Consider the following 14,905-nt stretch of genomic DNA (forward strand, 5'->3'; position numbering starts at 1 on the left):
AATCAGACGTGACCATTAAAAGACCTATCTAGATAGAAAAGGAATATCTGCATGAGTATTTTATGGTTAGCCTGCTCATTCTTAAATGATACATACTTACATTATACACTCAGAAAAAACAAGGAGAGTTGCAGAAGTTGAATTCATTTAATCTAATGAACCATCTACCTTTTACCGTTGAGATAAAAACCAAAGTGTTAGGCTGACAGTGTGTTTATTTGACTCAATTTTCCACACTGAACTCAGTCAAGGTGGTACAGAATTGTGGTTGGCACCAAAGAACATGAAATTGTTGTCTCATTTCTTTTAGAAAGTGAGTAAACTTCAGCTAGATGCTGTTAACTCAGATCCATCAAACATTCCTAATTTCCTATCGACTACATCACATTCTGAAATTTCTGAGTGGCTTCTGGAAGGGCAGTTTTTCAATAAAAAATGATCTCTCCATCCACAAATCTAAGGCGGCTTAATGTTATAAACCTTACATAAACGTCTACTGAACACCCAATACAGTGCAGAAATATCCATAGGATACTGCAGAAAGACTACTAAGGATCACACTTAAGCTAGGAAAAAAAAAATCAGAAATTTTCTAGTCTTATTGCTCCCATATTATTTCAGTTTCCAAAACATCAGGTTTCCTCTGTACTTTTTAGGAGACTAGAATAAAAGCCTATTTGTGCATCTATTTCGTACTCTAAAACTTAAGCCCCTTGTCTCTAGATTCCAAAAATGGGCATTAAAAGAATCCATTAAAGACTGGGTTTTCCATAATAACCTGTTTGTGTTACTTCAATAAAGCTGACTCTCTTCTCTTAATCTGAAAGACAGTATAGTTACATTCCATCTCCTGGCACTTCCTTCTCAGACTCAGCTGTCGGCATATGATTTTGATTGGATTATGTGGATATCTTGGCTAAAGCTGTGTGTCACTGTTCCATAATACTGCTATCATGTAGTTGCTAGATATTCTGCTTTTAATCTATCAAAACACACTGCACAACAGCAATACAAATAAATTTTGGAATTTGAAATGCATTTGGAATACAAGAAAGGAAACAGGAAAAACACAGCTTCTGAAATACTAATGCTACTTGCAGTCATTGTGAATTACTATTAAAGAAACTTGAAAAATCAATATTGAAGTCTGCTATTCTTTTCTTAATGTCTCTCTAGGAATCATTCTCTAATACTTTTGGCAGAGGCAATCCCCATATCTCCTCTTCACATAATCTAAAAGAGCAGTATCTGTAAATGTAGAATAGGTACTTCATATTAAAAAAAAAATAATGAAGAGTTTGCACAAGTTTTGTCAAGGCTATTAGATGCAAAATAATTTTCAGAAACATTCAAAACTGAAGAAGAGAGAATTAAAAATTGTGAAAGCATTACTCAGTAATTATTAAAATAACTACATGGAGACTAAAAACACATTTAAATATATGTCTGATGTGAGATTGTGTCCTGGGATAGCAGAATGGATTCTCTGAAACTTATTAGATATGTTGCTCCACAGTTGAACACAAAAACTCAGATGTTTCAAGGTGCTACAAAAAACCAGATCATCTGGGAAAACTTACTATTTAGCAACATAAGTTAGAAGAAGGAAAATATTTACAAAACTCTTACTTTTTTATATAAACTAGTCTTTAAAATGCAAGTTATCCTGGAGAAAATAAACACTAATGATAATTTCTTGTAAGCCCTGATAGACTTCACTTGCAGCTGATTTCCATCTTACACCACCTCTCCTCTCCACCTAGCCCCCCCAGCTGTTTCAATGCTTTCATTTTTGCAAAGTGTGTTCATTCCCTTCACATATACAAAAAGGAAGATACTAAACAGACCATCACTTCTTAAATGCTGCCAGACAGGGAACTATTTTTTTTGTTTGTTTTTTGTTTTGCAAAGGATAACTATGCAGATACATGGTGTTGTAAGAAAATACAACTGTAGCAGAGATAGGCAACCTAATATATCAACCCAAAGAGCTTTTGTAATAGCAGCAGAAACGTGTGTCTCACTGTGTGTAAAGTAGAATTTTCTCTTGCACACTGATGGCTCCAGGAACCAGCCTCTATCTATGCCCATTCGGTTGTTTCCTAAGTAGCTAGACGGCAACTATTAATACTACCAGTATGCCTGCATATAATTATGCAATCCACAACTCCGGTGTAGATATTCCCTATATGAGACCTCCCTGACTAAATTACATAAGATTTACTATAAAAGTTTGCCCTTAACAGCATTTTCTTTCAGAGTGAAAACTGGGTTCTTGATGACTGTGGGACTGTTAGCAGAATAACACTGTTTTAGTTAAGTCCAAAAGGCTCCAAGATCACACAGGAAACTAGCTAACATGAGTCAATATAAACAGGCAAAAAAGCGGGGGTGACAGAAGCATAGCATATTTCATTTTGGAAATGTTCCATTAAAAGCTTGAGAAGTATTTCACTCTATAAAGCCCTGATGAGGCTTTAGATAGAATATTTAATCCAGTTTAGAGCACCATACTTTCAAGACAAATTGTTAAAGACAGCTTGAAGGATTATAAGAGAACAAAAGAGAATTTTGAAAACAATCCTTTTGGGGTTGAAGAACGCAAGCTTTTTCAAACTTGCAAAAGAGAATACCTTAGATATTTCAAGAGTCTCCCAGTAGATAAATGATTGCGATAAATGGAATAGTTATGAGTTGCAATTTGTGGCCACTGCATCAAGAGAATAAGACAGTTAACTTTTGTACAATTATTTACTTTTGATGATTGAGAATGTTTTTTTCTAAATACAAATATAGAACGGTGTCACAGCATGTAAAGAGTGTCTGTCAGCAAATGGTCTAAGTAAATTAGACCTGCTGTCAGTACAGGAGGCTGCAGTAACCAATGACTTGTCCTTTTCTAACCTACGTATCTAGAGCTCCTTGTCTCTACACCATATACTGCCAAATTTCACACCTTTGTATCCATTCTGATCACACTGATCATGCGTATTCTCTTCCAGGTTTTTGCAGTCAACTAAGTCAATATCTACCCTTTTTAGAACTACAAATATAGCTAAGTGCTAAGACAAAAAACTGCAATATCTTCTGGGTAAATTTTACTAGCAACACTTGTGGTCACAACAACATTTAATAACTACAGCCTTCAGAAACAGCGTAAGATTTCTGTGGAAGGCCAACCTCCCCAATTTTTAATTCTTCTTCCCACTTTCTACATAAACTCAATTGTGAAATGTTTGTATTAAACACAGTGGAACAATGGAACTTAGCAAACGTCAAGGAAACAGACATATAAATCTCATGCCTATTTCATTTTTCAGATGATTTTATCTTTTCATAAATCCTTTTCAGTTTTGACTGAATGCCATTAAGCTTTAAACGGTCTCATTATTAACAAGTGCCTGGTATATAAAGCAACATTTGCAGGGCAGCATCTGACAGTCTTTGTTTAGTGTGGAACTACAAAAAAGTCACACCTTTTAGATAAAGTCCAACAGCTCCACGGAGTTGTTAAGACAAGAATTCTCAGAATTCATAAGCATTCATGCTCAGAAACATGACTGAGATAGTAGATATCATCTCCACGAAGGGATTTAGAGTACTGAGTACAGTTAGAAAAGTTTCAGACTACTTATATTTATTGATCAAAAAATATGACCACATGCAGCTAAAATGAATAAAGAATAACTTATTTTTTTTCCACAAGAGGTATGGATTAGTTGAAATCTTATTTTAAGCTTCAGGAAGCCATTGCTTTGTGCTTACACAACTTTGCATACTAAAACTAGAAATACTTAAACCTTCATTTCACCCTAAATGCAGTGGAATTCTTATTATTTCTTCCTGCATTTCAGATACATCGTGATCTACAAAATACTTCTAATCTGACATTTGACTCCTATGTGTTAGGAAGGTAAAAGATTAGGAATCTCACATTTAATTTTGGAATCATATTTTCCAATTATGAACAGGTTCTGAAAACTTGTTTTAAGAAAACACTAACAAAAATGGTATTCAGATTATGAACTAATAACCATTTAAACAGATCATGCAAAACAAAAAGAACCTTTTTAAGAGTATTACCCTTAATATTACCGGTTTAAAACGATAAAAATATCTACCACAGAGCATAAAGGATCACAGTGAAGAAAAGTCAATGAAGAAGTTTCTCTCTAGTTCATGTTATTGAGCATTCAGTTAATGAAAACCTATATAGTATATTCAATTTTATTTTAGCTCCATAAAAAATACAAATTACTTTTGTCAATTAATGTTTCAAATTAAAGGCTGGATTTCTTCGTCAGGTCTTACTGTGCAATGCAAGAGAGGATTTTTTTTGATGTTTTCGGTGGGGTTTTTTGGTGTGGTTTTTTTGTTGTTTTGTGGGACTTGGTTTTATTGTTTGTTTGGTTTGGTTTTTGTTTTGTTTTTCTTCCTCCTCTTCTTCCTATCACAAAAAATGATTTTGTTCAATACAGCTTTTCAGTGGGGTCTTAGATCTCTTCTCCTAGTGGAGAATTCTGTAAATGCATTATCTTCACTCAAAACCACCACTTCTGTTCAGCCTGGAATTTTCCTTTTCAAATTCATTCCACTTGTTACATTTTACTACCCAATCTCTACATTTTTTTCTCTCCTTTCTCTCCTAACATACCAACTGGAAATAAAAATTTTGACAAAGAGTGTGGAATAATTACTGAGGGGGCAAATTATTGAAACTAACTAGCACGGATACACTTAAAGAAAATACAGCTATATCCATATCTTCAGCATATAAGGCAGCTAAGCAGTGGGGAAGAAATCTACTCTGTATGGTTTCGGCCTCCCCGCCCCCACCTGGCCTGCATTCTTGGATGGTAGTACCTGGGGGAGCTCAGTATAGTACCAATCAAGAAGATATGAGGGGTGGAGTGATACAAAGAAACCACGACCAGGCCCTGTATAACAAGGCAGGTACAGGAACCAGATGGTATAGCTGCTGCCAATTTTAAAGATAAGGTATGGCTGCTGTCAGTTAAAAAGGATAAATGTTCAATTCCATCCAAAATGCTAGTTACTGAGCCAGAAATTCGTCCAATAGATGGACTTTGCTCATTAGAATCTCATTATAATACCAAAACACACCTCCATCTCAAATGGTATACACTATAGTAAAGCTTTTACCTTAAAAATTGAAGAGGGAGATTTTACACCAACAAATAACAACGGTACGTATGACTAGAGTCACTCAAGCTCCACCTAAACATAAAAAATAGCATAAAATATCCTGACAATAGAGGAAGGGTGAGGGAAGACACCATCACTGAGAAGTCAAGGGAACAGCATAATAAGACTTCTGGGAGCAGTCGACAGTGTGTACCTTCCTTCTCCGCCACAAAGGGACAACTTTTGGGTACGATTTGCACACTTAGTTATACCAAGTTTTCCCCGGGACGCTTAGAGTTCAAGCTTGTATTTGTAATCACATTAATAGCACTATACAGTCATCTTAGAATTTATATATTTATGGTACCAATACTTATTTCTTGCAACTAACATTTGTTTTTACAACTAAAGTGTATTTTGCAACGTGAGTGTGTTTTTGCAGACAGTATATTTATCAATGGCATCTGAAAGAACTTGCAATTGTTGCTTTAATAACCCTCAATATTTGAGGATCTACTAATGAGAATTTCTCATTAAATGCACTCAGACTTTTAGTATTATTAAACTATTTGTGAATCTGTGCAAGTGTGTAAATTCAGTGGTTCTGACTGTCCCACACTATCAGTGAATCCAATTGTGCAAATTAATGTGCTCAGACTTATAGTATATATTATACTATTTGTGAATCTGTGCAAGCATGTTTGCACAATCAGACTTACAGTGCTAACCTGAGGTTATTTGATGTAATTGGACATCACTCAGGGGTTCAGCCCAGCCACATCACAAGGGGGCTTAACTTCTACTAAATTAATCCTCTTAATGCAACAAAAGGGTTTCATAATCTACTACATATATGGCAAAACAATTTCTCATTATTTTTTATTTATTTATTCAAAGTTCTTCCAATTCACTCTATTGCTTAATTATTGTGGAGGGCATAAAGAAACAGCTGCAATACTCCAACAGAACAGAAATGCGACCATTCTGAAAATTTCAAAGAGTTTGGGAGAGAAAAAATAAAGAAATTAAGAAACAAAATTTTAGTCCTCCCAAACAAACCACAAGGATGGAGTCTTGTAGAGAGAACAAAGACTATAATTCATATGTGTTGTTTTCTTTCAAATGAGGTACAGAATAGCACAGAAGTACCATGAAAATTTGGAAAATGTAGTTTGCAACAAAAAGTATAATATCGCTTTATAAAGGATTTCCACACGAGAACAGCAAAAGACCATCATTGTATTGCCAGAAAGTCAAACATGCAATCAGCACAATTTCTGCATATGTATCATTTACTCTTTAATAACATGCTCACTTGTACTTCTTCCATTTTTGATGAAGCTATATCAAGACTGTACAAAGAGATGGAGTTTTGCCTCTAGGACCTTCCTACTTCATAATTTTTTAGGCCTTTCATTTTTGGTTGTTGTTTTGGGGTTTGTTTTGTTTTTTTAAATATATAAAGATATATAAGCAATGAGGCAAAGAATTGAAAGGGAAGTATCACCAAAGACAACTGAATCATCATGGAGAACTGAAATTTAGTCCTTTCTGTTACTGAGTTCCCACAAAATACAAGGGCAAGTCATTTAAAACCAGACTTTTCACATGAGCATTAATATTCATGAATATTCATTTTAACATATGTATCACCAAAAAAGCTACAAAGCTGCATAGTGATTCAAGTAGATTTCTTCAGTATCATTTGGACGTTACGAAGTGTTTCATAACTTTTCTTGGAGACACTAGGTCATAAGTAGGATGTTCAAGTATGGTAAGAAGCTCTTTATGTATCTCTATATGCATTAAACCTGAAAAACATTATTGTTTCCCCATTTAGCTGCCTACTTGACAGCCTAACTAGATATTGTACAATTGTAATTGAACAAGTTGCTTTATCTTAACCAAATTGTAAATTCATTGCAAAATCATATTTAAGATTATCCATGTTTATCTACCCAATTTCTAAAAGGGAAAAAGAAAATATACCAGTGTTCTTGTTGGAAGTGCTAGAGGCTAGCTGACAGGTTAAGCCTTCACGGGATAAGAGAACTCCACAGATTTGGGTACTGTTTGGGGAAAATTTTGGAAAACCAGGTAAATATTGGAAAGGAGGAAAAATCTTTTCCATGTCTTTAAACAAAATTTATAACAATTTTCACTCCCCTCCCTAAAGATAAGAAACTCTAAAACACATTTCTCATTATACATATTTAAGGAACGAGAAAAATACTCTCCCTTAAACTTTAAGCATCAAATATGAGTTTTCAGAAAATGTAATATTTACTTTTATACAGAAGCAGCAACAGAAGGCCTCAGAATTAAAGCCTCACCCTTCTAAAATCTGACGAGAAATAATACTGGGTCATTTTAAAATAAGAAACATTTTTCAAAAATCTTAGAAAAGAGGAGGAAGAGAAAGGAAAAGATTCAGAATTCGACTTGTATGTAAGGAATAGCACAGGATTTGCAAGCTGACCTTAAGCAATGCAGGATTAGAACTATGTCCTCTATCCTGATCTCTGTAGTCCAGTTGTTATTGCTTCCATCTTGGTACAGAACAGGATTTAAAGCCAAAAATAAACTAGGAACTCAAACAAAGTGATCATCTTCCCTTTTATATGTGCACATACATACGAATACTCCACAATGATGTTCAGAGAACTTCACATTCATTTCAGTTCTCATTCTTTTACATTAAGCCTAATCAATCAATTTAATTTTAAGCATACAAGAAATCAGTAATTCTAAGAATAGTCCTCAGGTCAGCCCATCTTGTATAATGTTCCATCTTCAATGGCCAGCACAAGATAATCTAGCACAGAGATCATGCATTCTGGGTACACTACCATCCAAAATTCCATATTCTAACTAACTAACTTTTCTATAACTCAGAGATGTCACAAACGGCAATATTTCATGGAATAATTCATAAGGTGCAAAACGTACAAACCAACATAATTCAATCAGGTTAACTGAAAATGCATTAAACATATATAGGATCATGTACCATGTACCAGTAGTCTGGTATATGTACAAAATAAATAGAGCAATTATTTCTCACTAGGAATGCAAGTCAGTGCACTATTTTGAAAGCTGAGCAGAAGAAAATTTAGCTATCTAAACTAGTTTTTGGGGCAATATGCTAAACAATAGTCTGAAGAGAAGTTGTATAATCTTACTCAGAAAGGCAGAATCCCTACCAGTATTTTAGCCAATATGCCATCATCACTTGATTCCATGGTAATCACCGCTTTGTCTGTTTCAATTTCACACAATGCATCTCCAGCATTCACTGTTTCACCTGCAAAATAGAACAGAACACAAGAATACTTAGCCTAAACTATTTAACCATGAAATCCAGATCTATTTAACCATGGAAGATAAATATTTATCCCTTTAATACAGCCATTTTACATTCTTTAATATATTCTATAGCTAGTTGTTCCCCCATCGTTTATCATATTGTAGCTTTCGTTTCCAAATAAAAACACCGAGATTCAGAGACACAAACTGCTGCAGCAGAGCATTGACATATTCCAAATACTGATGTTTACAGTAGGTTTTCCAAGAGGAAGTACCCACACAATGAAATTTATTTCCACAACACCATCACTCAGTAACACTGCCCTGAATAAAATCCTGAGCCTTTCGGGTTCATTGCAAGCTGTAAGTCAAAGCAAGCTATTTAAAACTGTAATTTTAAGACAACAGTCACAGGCAATGACATCTTTAACCAAGTATCACAGTTCTCTAGTTTCTATCTATGCTACTAAAGACATTCAAATAAAAACCTCAGAAACTTTAATCTCTTTGGAAAGCATGTCTGCAAGCTTGTTTCCTCAGTCTGCTATATAGTTAAATACGGTAGAAACATACTTCCTTTGCGAAATAAAAATTTGCACAAGTTTTAGAAATTGCTTTTGCTACGTTACACAAGTCTGATTAATTTTGAAGTATACTCTTCCTCTGCTTTTGAAGAATATCTATATATGCTAGCACATGATAAAGATATTACAGGTCTAGATTCTTCAAATAGATCAATACTGACTAGATGGCCAACACTGAAATTGAAATTACATAGAAAAAGTTTGAGGTAGTTGAATGTTTTGGCCTCCAACAAAATATGATAAGCTTTTCCTTACACAGCACTGAAAAATAGGGACATTACATACAATCCCAATACATGACTACAGTTTTTATAAGAAGTAATTTTTTAATATTTCCCCAGTACCAGAAATGCTGCAACAGTATTATGTGTCTAAGCATTTTCATTAAATTCCTGATACCACACTCTGTTATACTTCAGCATCACAATAAACCTAGTGCAGGTTACCACCTGCATTTAGGTAAGAGACAAACACCTTTAAAAAAAAAAGAAAAATAAATTTCCTGTTTCAGGACTACCTGAATTAGAAGGGGAAAATGAAGTGTGGTATGATCTCTGCAGTAATAAACAATGAAAACATTCAAAGCTCAGTCACTTATAAAACTATGTAAGTCATAATTGTTCCTATTACAGAACTTGGCAGGGGAGTACACAAAATAGCACCTGATCTTTTTCATTTAATTATTTAATTGTTGCACTGCACTTCGCAATAACTAAAGCATAAACAGTTTATAACAGAGAGTCATAATTTCAGGCTCTATATCAGTATTTTAATTCCATTGGATCGTTACTTCAAGTAGCCCATATATCAGACCATTAAGTAAGTACTTGATAGATGTTAAGAAATTGAATTATTGGGCAAATTCTGTAACATATTGAACTAAGGCAAGCAGAAAGGAGCTTAACTCTGTATCTCAACTATTCTCTTCTCCCAGCCCGCGATCAGACTCTAAGTGCTCTGCACCGTTACAACGAAATCTCAGCGCTAAGCAACCTGCAGCAGTAACTCCAACAGTGCAAGCTAACCAAAGCAAATACCTTGATTCATGTGTTTTGTCATTTATGACATCTCTTAACTTGGGTACGTCAGGCAGTTCACAGAAAAGTAAAGATTCTCTTGCACAGGGAAGGCAACAGGAAACGACTTCACAGAACCAGGCAAACCACTTTTCCACTACTTTTTTTTATTCTCCTTTCACTGCTGCAGCCAAGAAGTGGTCATAAGTTCGGAAGGCAATTGATTAAATGTAATTTTAAGAAGAATATTTCACTGCAGCATTCGAAAATCTCATCTGTATTTCAGTACCCAAGCACAAGAGAAAGGATCATAGTTATGTTCATTAGAGACTGCAAAATCGATGCCCACTTTCACATCAAATACAAACCAGCTTACCCAATAGACAGGATTGGAAAGAACACTTTTGCAGAGCATATCATTGGTCTTACGCCACATCTTTGCTTTTAAGCCGAATTTCCCTCTAGGAGATCAAATCCAATTGGCATTCAATTGCCTAGGTGCTCTGTTCATTTACTGACAACCAAGTATCCAAATCACAAGATACAAACTGCATTCATAGAATCATAGCATCATTTTGGTTGGAAGAGACCCTCGAGATCATCGAATCCAACAATAACCTAAATCTAGCACTAAACCATGTCCCTAAGAACCTCATCTATGCATCTTTTAAACACCTCCAGGGATGGTGACTCAACCACTTCCCTGGGCAGCCTGTTCCACTACTTCGCAACCCCTTCTGTGAATAATATTTTCTTAATATCGAATCTGAAAACTTCCCTGGCACAACTTGAGGCCATTTCCTCTTGCCCTATCACTTGCTACTTAGTAGAAGAGACCAACATCCTCCATGCTACAGCCTCTTTTCAGATAGTTGTAGAGAGCGATAACATCTCCCCTGAGCCTCCTTTTCTGCAGGCTAAACAGCCCCAGATTGTTCAGCTGATCCTCATAACACTTGTTTTCTTCACCTCCTTCATTTCCCTTCTCTGAACTCTCGCCAGTATCTCAATGTCTTCCCTATAGTGAGGGACCCAAAACTGAACACAGTATTCAAGGTAGGGGCCTCACCAGTGCCGAGTACAGGGGGATGACCACTTACCTACTTCTGCTGGCCACACTGTTCTTGATGCATGCCAGGATGCTGTTGGCCTTTCTGGCCACACTGCTGGCTCATATTCAGCTGGCTGTCGATTAACACCCCCAGATCCTTTTCCGCCAAGCAGCTTTCCAGCCACTCTTCCCCAAGCCTGTAGCATTCCATGGGGTTGTTGTGACCTAAGTGCAGGACCCAGCACGTGGCCTTTTTAAACCTCATACAATTGGCCTCAGCCCATCAATCCAGCCTGTGCAGATGCCTCTGTAGAGACTTTCTACACTTAAGCAGATCAACACTCCCATCCAGCCTGGTGTCACCTGCAAACTTACTGAGGGTGTACTCAATCCCCTCATCCAGATCATTGATAAAGATATTAAACAGAACCGGCCCCAATACTGAGCCCTGGGGAACACCACTCGTGACCGGCCACCAACCGGATTTCACTCCATTCACCACAAGTCTTTGGGACTGGCCATCCAGCCAGTTCTTTACCCAGCAAAGAGTATGCTTGTCCAAGCCATGAGCTACCAGTTTCTCCAGGAAAATGTTGTGTGAAACTGTGTCCAGGGCTTTAGTGAAGTCTAAGTACACAACATCCCACAACCTTTCCTTCAACTACTAAGCTGGTCACCTTGTCATAGATCAGGTTGGTCAAGCAGGACCTGCCTTTCACAAACCCATGCTGACTGGGCCTAATCACTTGGTTTTCTTTTATGTGCTGCATGATGGCACTCAGGATGATCTGTTCCATGACCTCCCCAGGCACCAAGGTCAGACCTGTCAAGGCCTGTAATTCTCCAGATCCTCCTTCTGGCCCTTCCTGTAGATGGGTGTCACATTTGTGAACTTCCATTTGACTAGGACCTCCCTGGTTAGCCAGGATTGCTGATAAACGATAGAAAGTGGCTTGGTGAGCACCTCCACCAGCTGCCTCAGTACCCTTGGATGGATCCCATCTGGCCCCACAGACTTGTGCATATCTAAGTGGTGCAGCATGTCGCTAACCATTTCCCCTTGGATTATTGGGGCTTCATTTTGCTCTCTGTCCCTGTCTTTCAGCTCAGGGGGCTGTGTACCTGGAGCACAACTGGTCTTGCTATTAAAGACTGAGGCAAAGATGGCATTCTCTCACCTTCTGTCACTATGTTTCCCTCCCATCCACTAAAGAATGGAGATTCTCCTTAGCGGTCTTTTTGTTGCTTACATATTTATAGAAACATTTTTTGTTCCCTTCTACAGCAATAGCTATGCTTAGCTCTAGTTGGGCTTTGGCCCTTCTATTTTCTCCCTGCATAACTTCACGCACCCTTGTAGTCCTCCTGAGTAGCCTGCCCTTTCTTCCAAAGGTTATAAATTCTCCTTTTATTCCCAAGTGCCAGCCAAAGCTCTCTATTCAGCCAGGTCAGTCTTCTTCCCCACTGGCTAATCTTTTGGCACATGGGGCAGCTTGCTCCTGCACCTCTAAGATTTCCTTCTTGAAGAGTGACCAGCCTTCCTGGACTCCTTTGTCCTTCAGGACTGCCTCCCAAGGGACTCTGCCAACCAGCCTTCTAAACAGGTTAAAGTCTGCCCTTCGGAAGTCCGAAGTAGCAGTTCTGCTGACCACCCTCCTTACTTCCCCAAGAACAGAAAATTCAATCATTTTATGATCACCATGCCCAAGGTGACCTCCAACTGACACATTACCCACGAGTCCTTCTCTATTCACAAACTACAGGTCCATTGGGGCACCTTCTCTAGTTGGCTCACTGACCAGGTGTGTCAGGAAGTTGTCTTCCACACACTTTAGGAGCCTCCTAGACTGTTTCCTCTCTGCTGTGTTGTATTTCCAGCAGACATCTGGTAAGCTGAAGTCCCCCATGAGAACAAGAGCTAGTAACTCTGAAACTTCTCCCAGCTCCCTGCAGAATATTTCATCTGCGTCTTCATCCTGTGTAGTTTGTAACAGACTCCCACCAGGATATCTGCCTTGTTGGCCTTCCCCTTGATTCTTACCTATACACACCCAACCCTATCAACACCTTCGTCAAGCTCAAGACAACCAAAACACTCCCTAACATACAGGGCTACCCCACCTCCTCTCCTTCCTTGCCTATTGCTTCTGAAGAGTTTATAGCCATAACAATGTAATACTCCAGTTGTAGGAGTCATCCCACCATGTTTCTGTGATGGCAAGTACATTATAGTTTTTCTGCTGTACAAGGGCTTCCATCTCTTCCTGTTTTTTTTTCCCATGCTGCGTGCATTAGTATAGATGCATTTCAACTGGATTATTGATCCTGCCACCTTTCTGCAGTGAGAAGCCCTAACTCCTTTGTGACCATTCTCAGGCACTACTGTGATTTCTAACATATTTATAACATCTATAACCCTTTTGTGTTTTCTACCGCACAGCTCTCCATCCCCTACCTCCAATGAGAGAGCAGACCAAAGTGCCTTACTAGCAGCCCATCCCTCAAATGTTGGCATGCTGCCCTTGGGTTTGTCTCTGCTGTGCCTGGTTTTCTCCCCTTTCCCCTTCAAGTCTAGTTTAAAGCTCTTTCAATGAGCCCTGCTAACTCCTGCCCAAGTAACCTTTTCCCCATTTTAGACAGGTGCATCCTATTTGTTGTTAGCAGGCCAGGTGTCACGTAAACCAACCCATGATCAAAAAATCTAAAATTCTGCTGGTGACACCAATCCCACAGCCAGGTATTGATCTGCTGTGTTTTCCTGTATCTTTCCTCATCATATCCTGCAACCGGGGGGACAAAGGAAGACACTACTTGTGCTCCTGATCCTGTAACCAGTCATCCCAAGGCCCTCAAGACCCTCTTGATTTGCTTTGGATTTCCCTTTACGGTCTCATCTCTGCCTACCTGAAAAATTAGTAGAGGATAATAATCTGAGGACCTTACCAGGGCAGGAAGTTTTCTCTTCACATCTTTAACCCTGGCCCCAGGAAGGCAGCAGACTTCCCTCAGAAGTGGGTCTGGTCTGCATATTGAACCTTCTGTTCCCTTTAGAAGGGAGTCTCCTATGACCACGACCTGCCTTTTTTCCTTTGTAGCACTTGTTTTGATGGACCATGCAGATTGACTTATCCTCTGTGGCACCTCGAACATAGTTGAACTACCTTCCTCAATATTGTTGTTTGGTTTAACTGGCAGAGCCTCATACCCATTTTGCAAGGGAACCTGGGAAGGTGGGGTAGTCACAACAGAAACACTCCTCTTTCTGAGCTGGGCAGGAACATGCTGTCATTGCCCCCTATCCATCGAGTCAGCATGTTCCACTATGGTGGAAGGTAGGGAGTCCTCTGTAGTGTGTGCCTGTCTACCTCTGGGCCTGTCCCAGGGAAGGCAGGGTGTGACTCCAGTGGTCTATCTCCCTCTCACACTCCCTGATACTCCTCAACCTACTCACCTCCTCTCAGAGTTCTGCCACTAAGCAGAGGAGTTCCTCTACCTGGTCACACCTCCCACAACTGTGCTCACCATCCAGTATTGTGCTGCCATCCAGTATTGGTGTAGAAGTAGGGCACACCCTGCAGCCTGACACCTGGGTGGCAGCACTTTCCCACCAGAGCTCTGTCTGGGCAGCTGCATCACTTGTGGTGGGTGCCAACCTTACAGACACCATGGTTTTCTGGCAGGTGGACACCATACTCCCTGGTCCAGCTGGCAGAGCTTCCCCACCTTTCCTACGCGCTCTTCCGCATGAACTGCCTCAACCCACTCTTGTTTGCCTGCTCTGTTCACAGCTCTCCTGGTTGCTA

General features: G+C 38.7%; 1 protein-coding gene across 2 annotated transcripts in view; it reads right to left on the minus strand.

The window, feature by feature from the left end:
- The window catches only part of PDHX (pyruvate dehydrogenase complex component X), a 73,056-nt gene that overhangs the window by 44,159 nt on the left and 13,992 nt on the right, over positions 1-14,905 (minus strand). For both annotated transcript variants that reach the window (XM_065635201.1, XM_065635200.1), the window contains exon 3: positions 8,349-8,449. In XM_065635201.1, the coding sequence (XP_065491273.1) occupies positions 8,349-8,449 (101 nt within the window). The remainder of the gene's footprint in view (positions 1-8,348; positions 8,450-14,905) is intronic.

Source organism: Caloenas nicobarica, chromosome 5 (genome assembly GCF_036013445.1).
Source record: "Caloenas nicobarica isolate bCalNic1 chromosome 5, bCalNic1.hap1, whole genome shotgun sequence".
Taxonomy (NCBI): domain Eukaryota; kingdom Metazoa; phylum Chordata; class Aves; order Columbiformes; family Columbidae; genus Caloenas; species Caloenas nicobarica.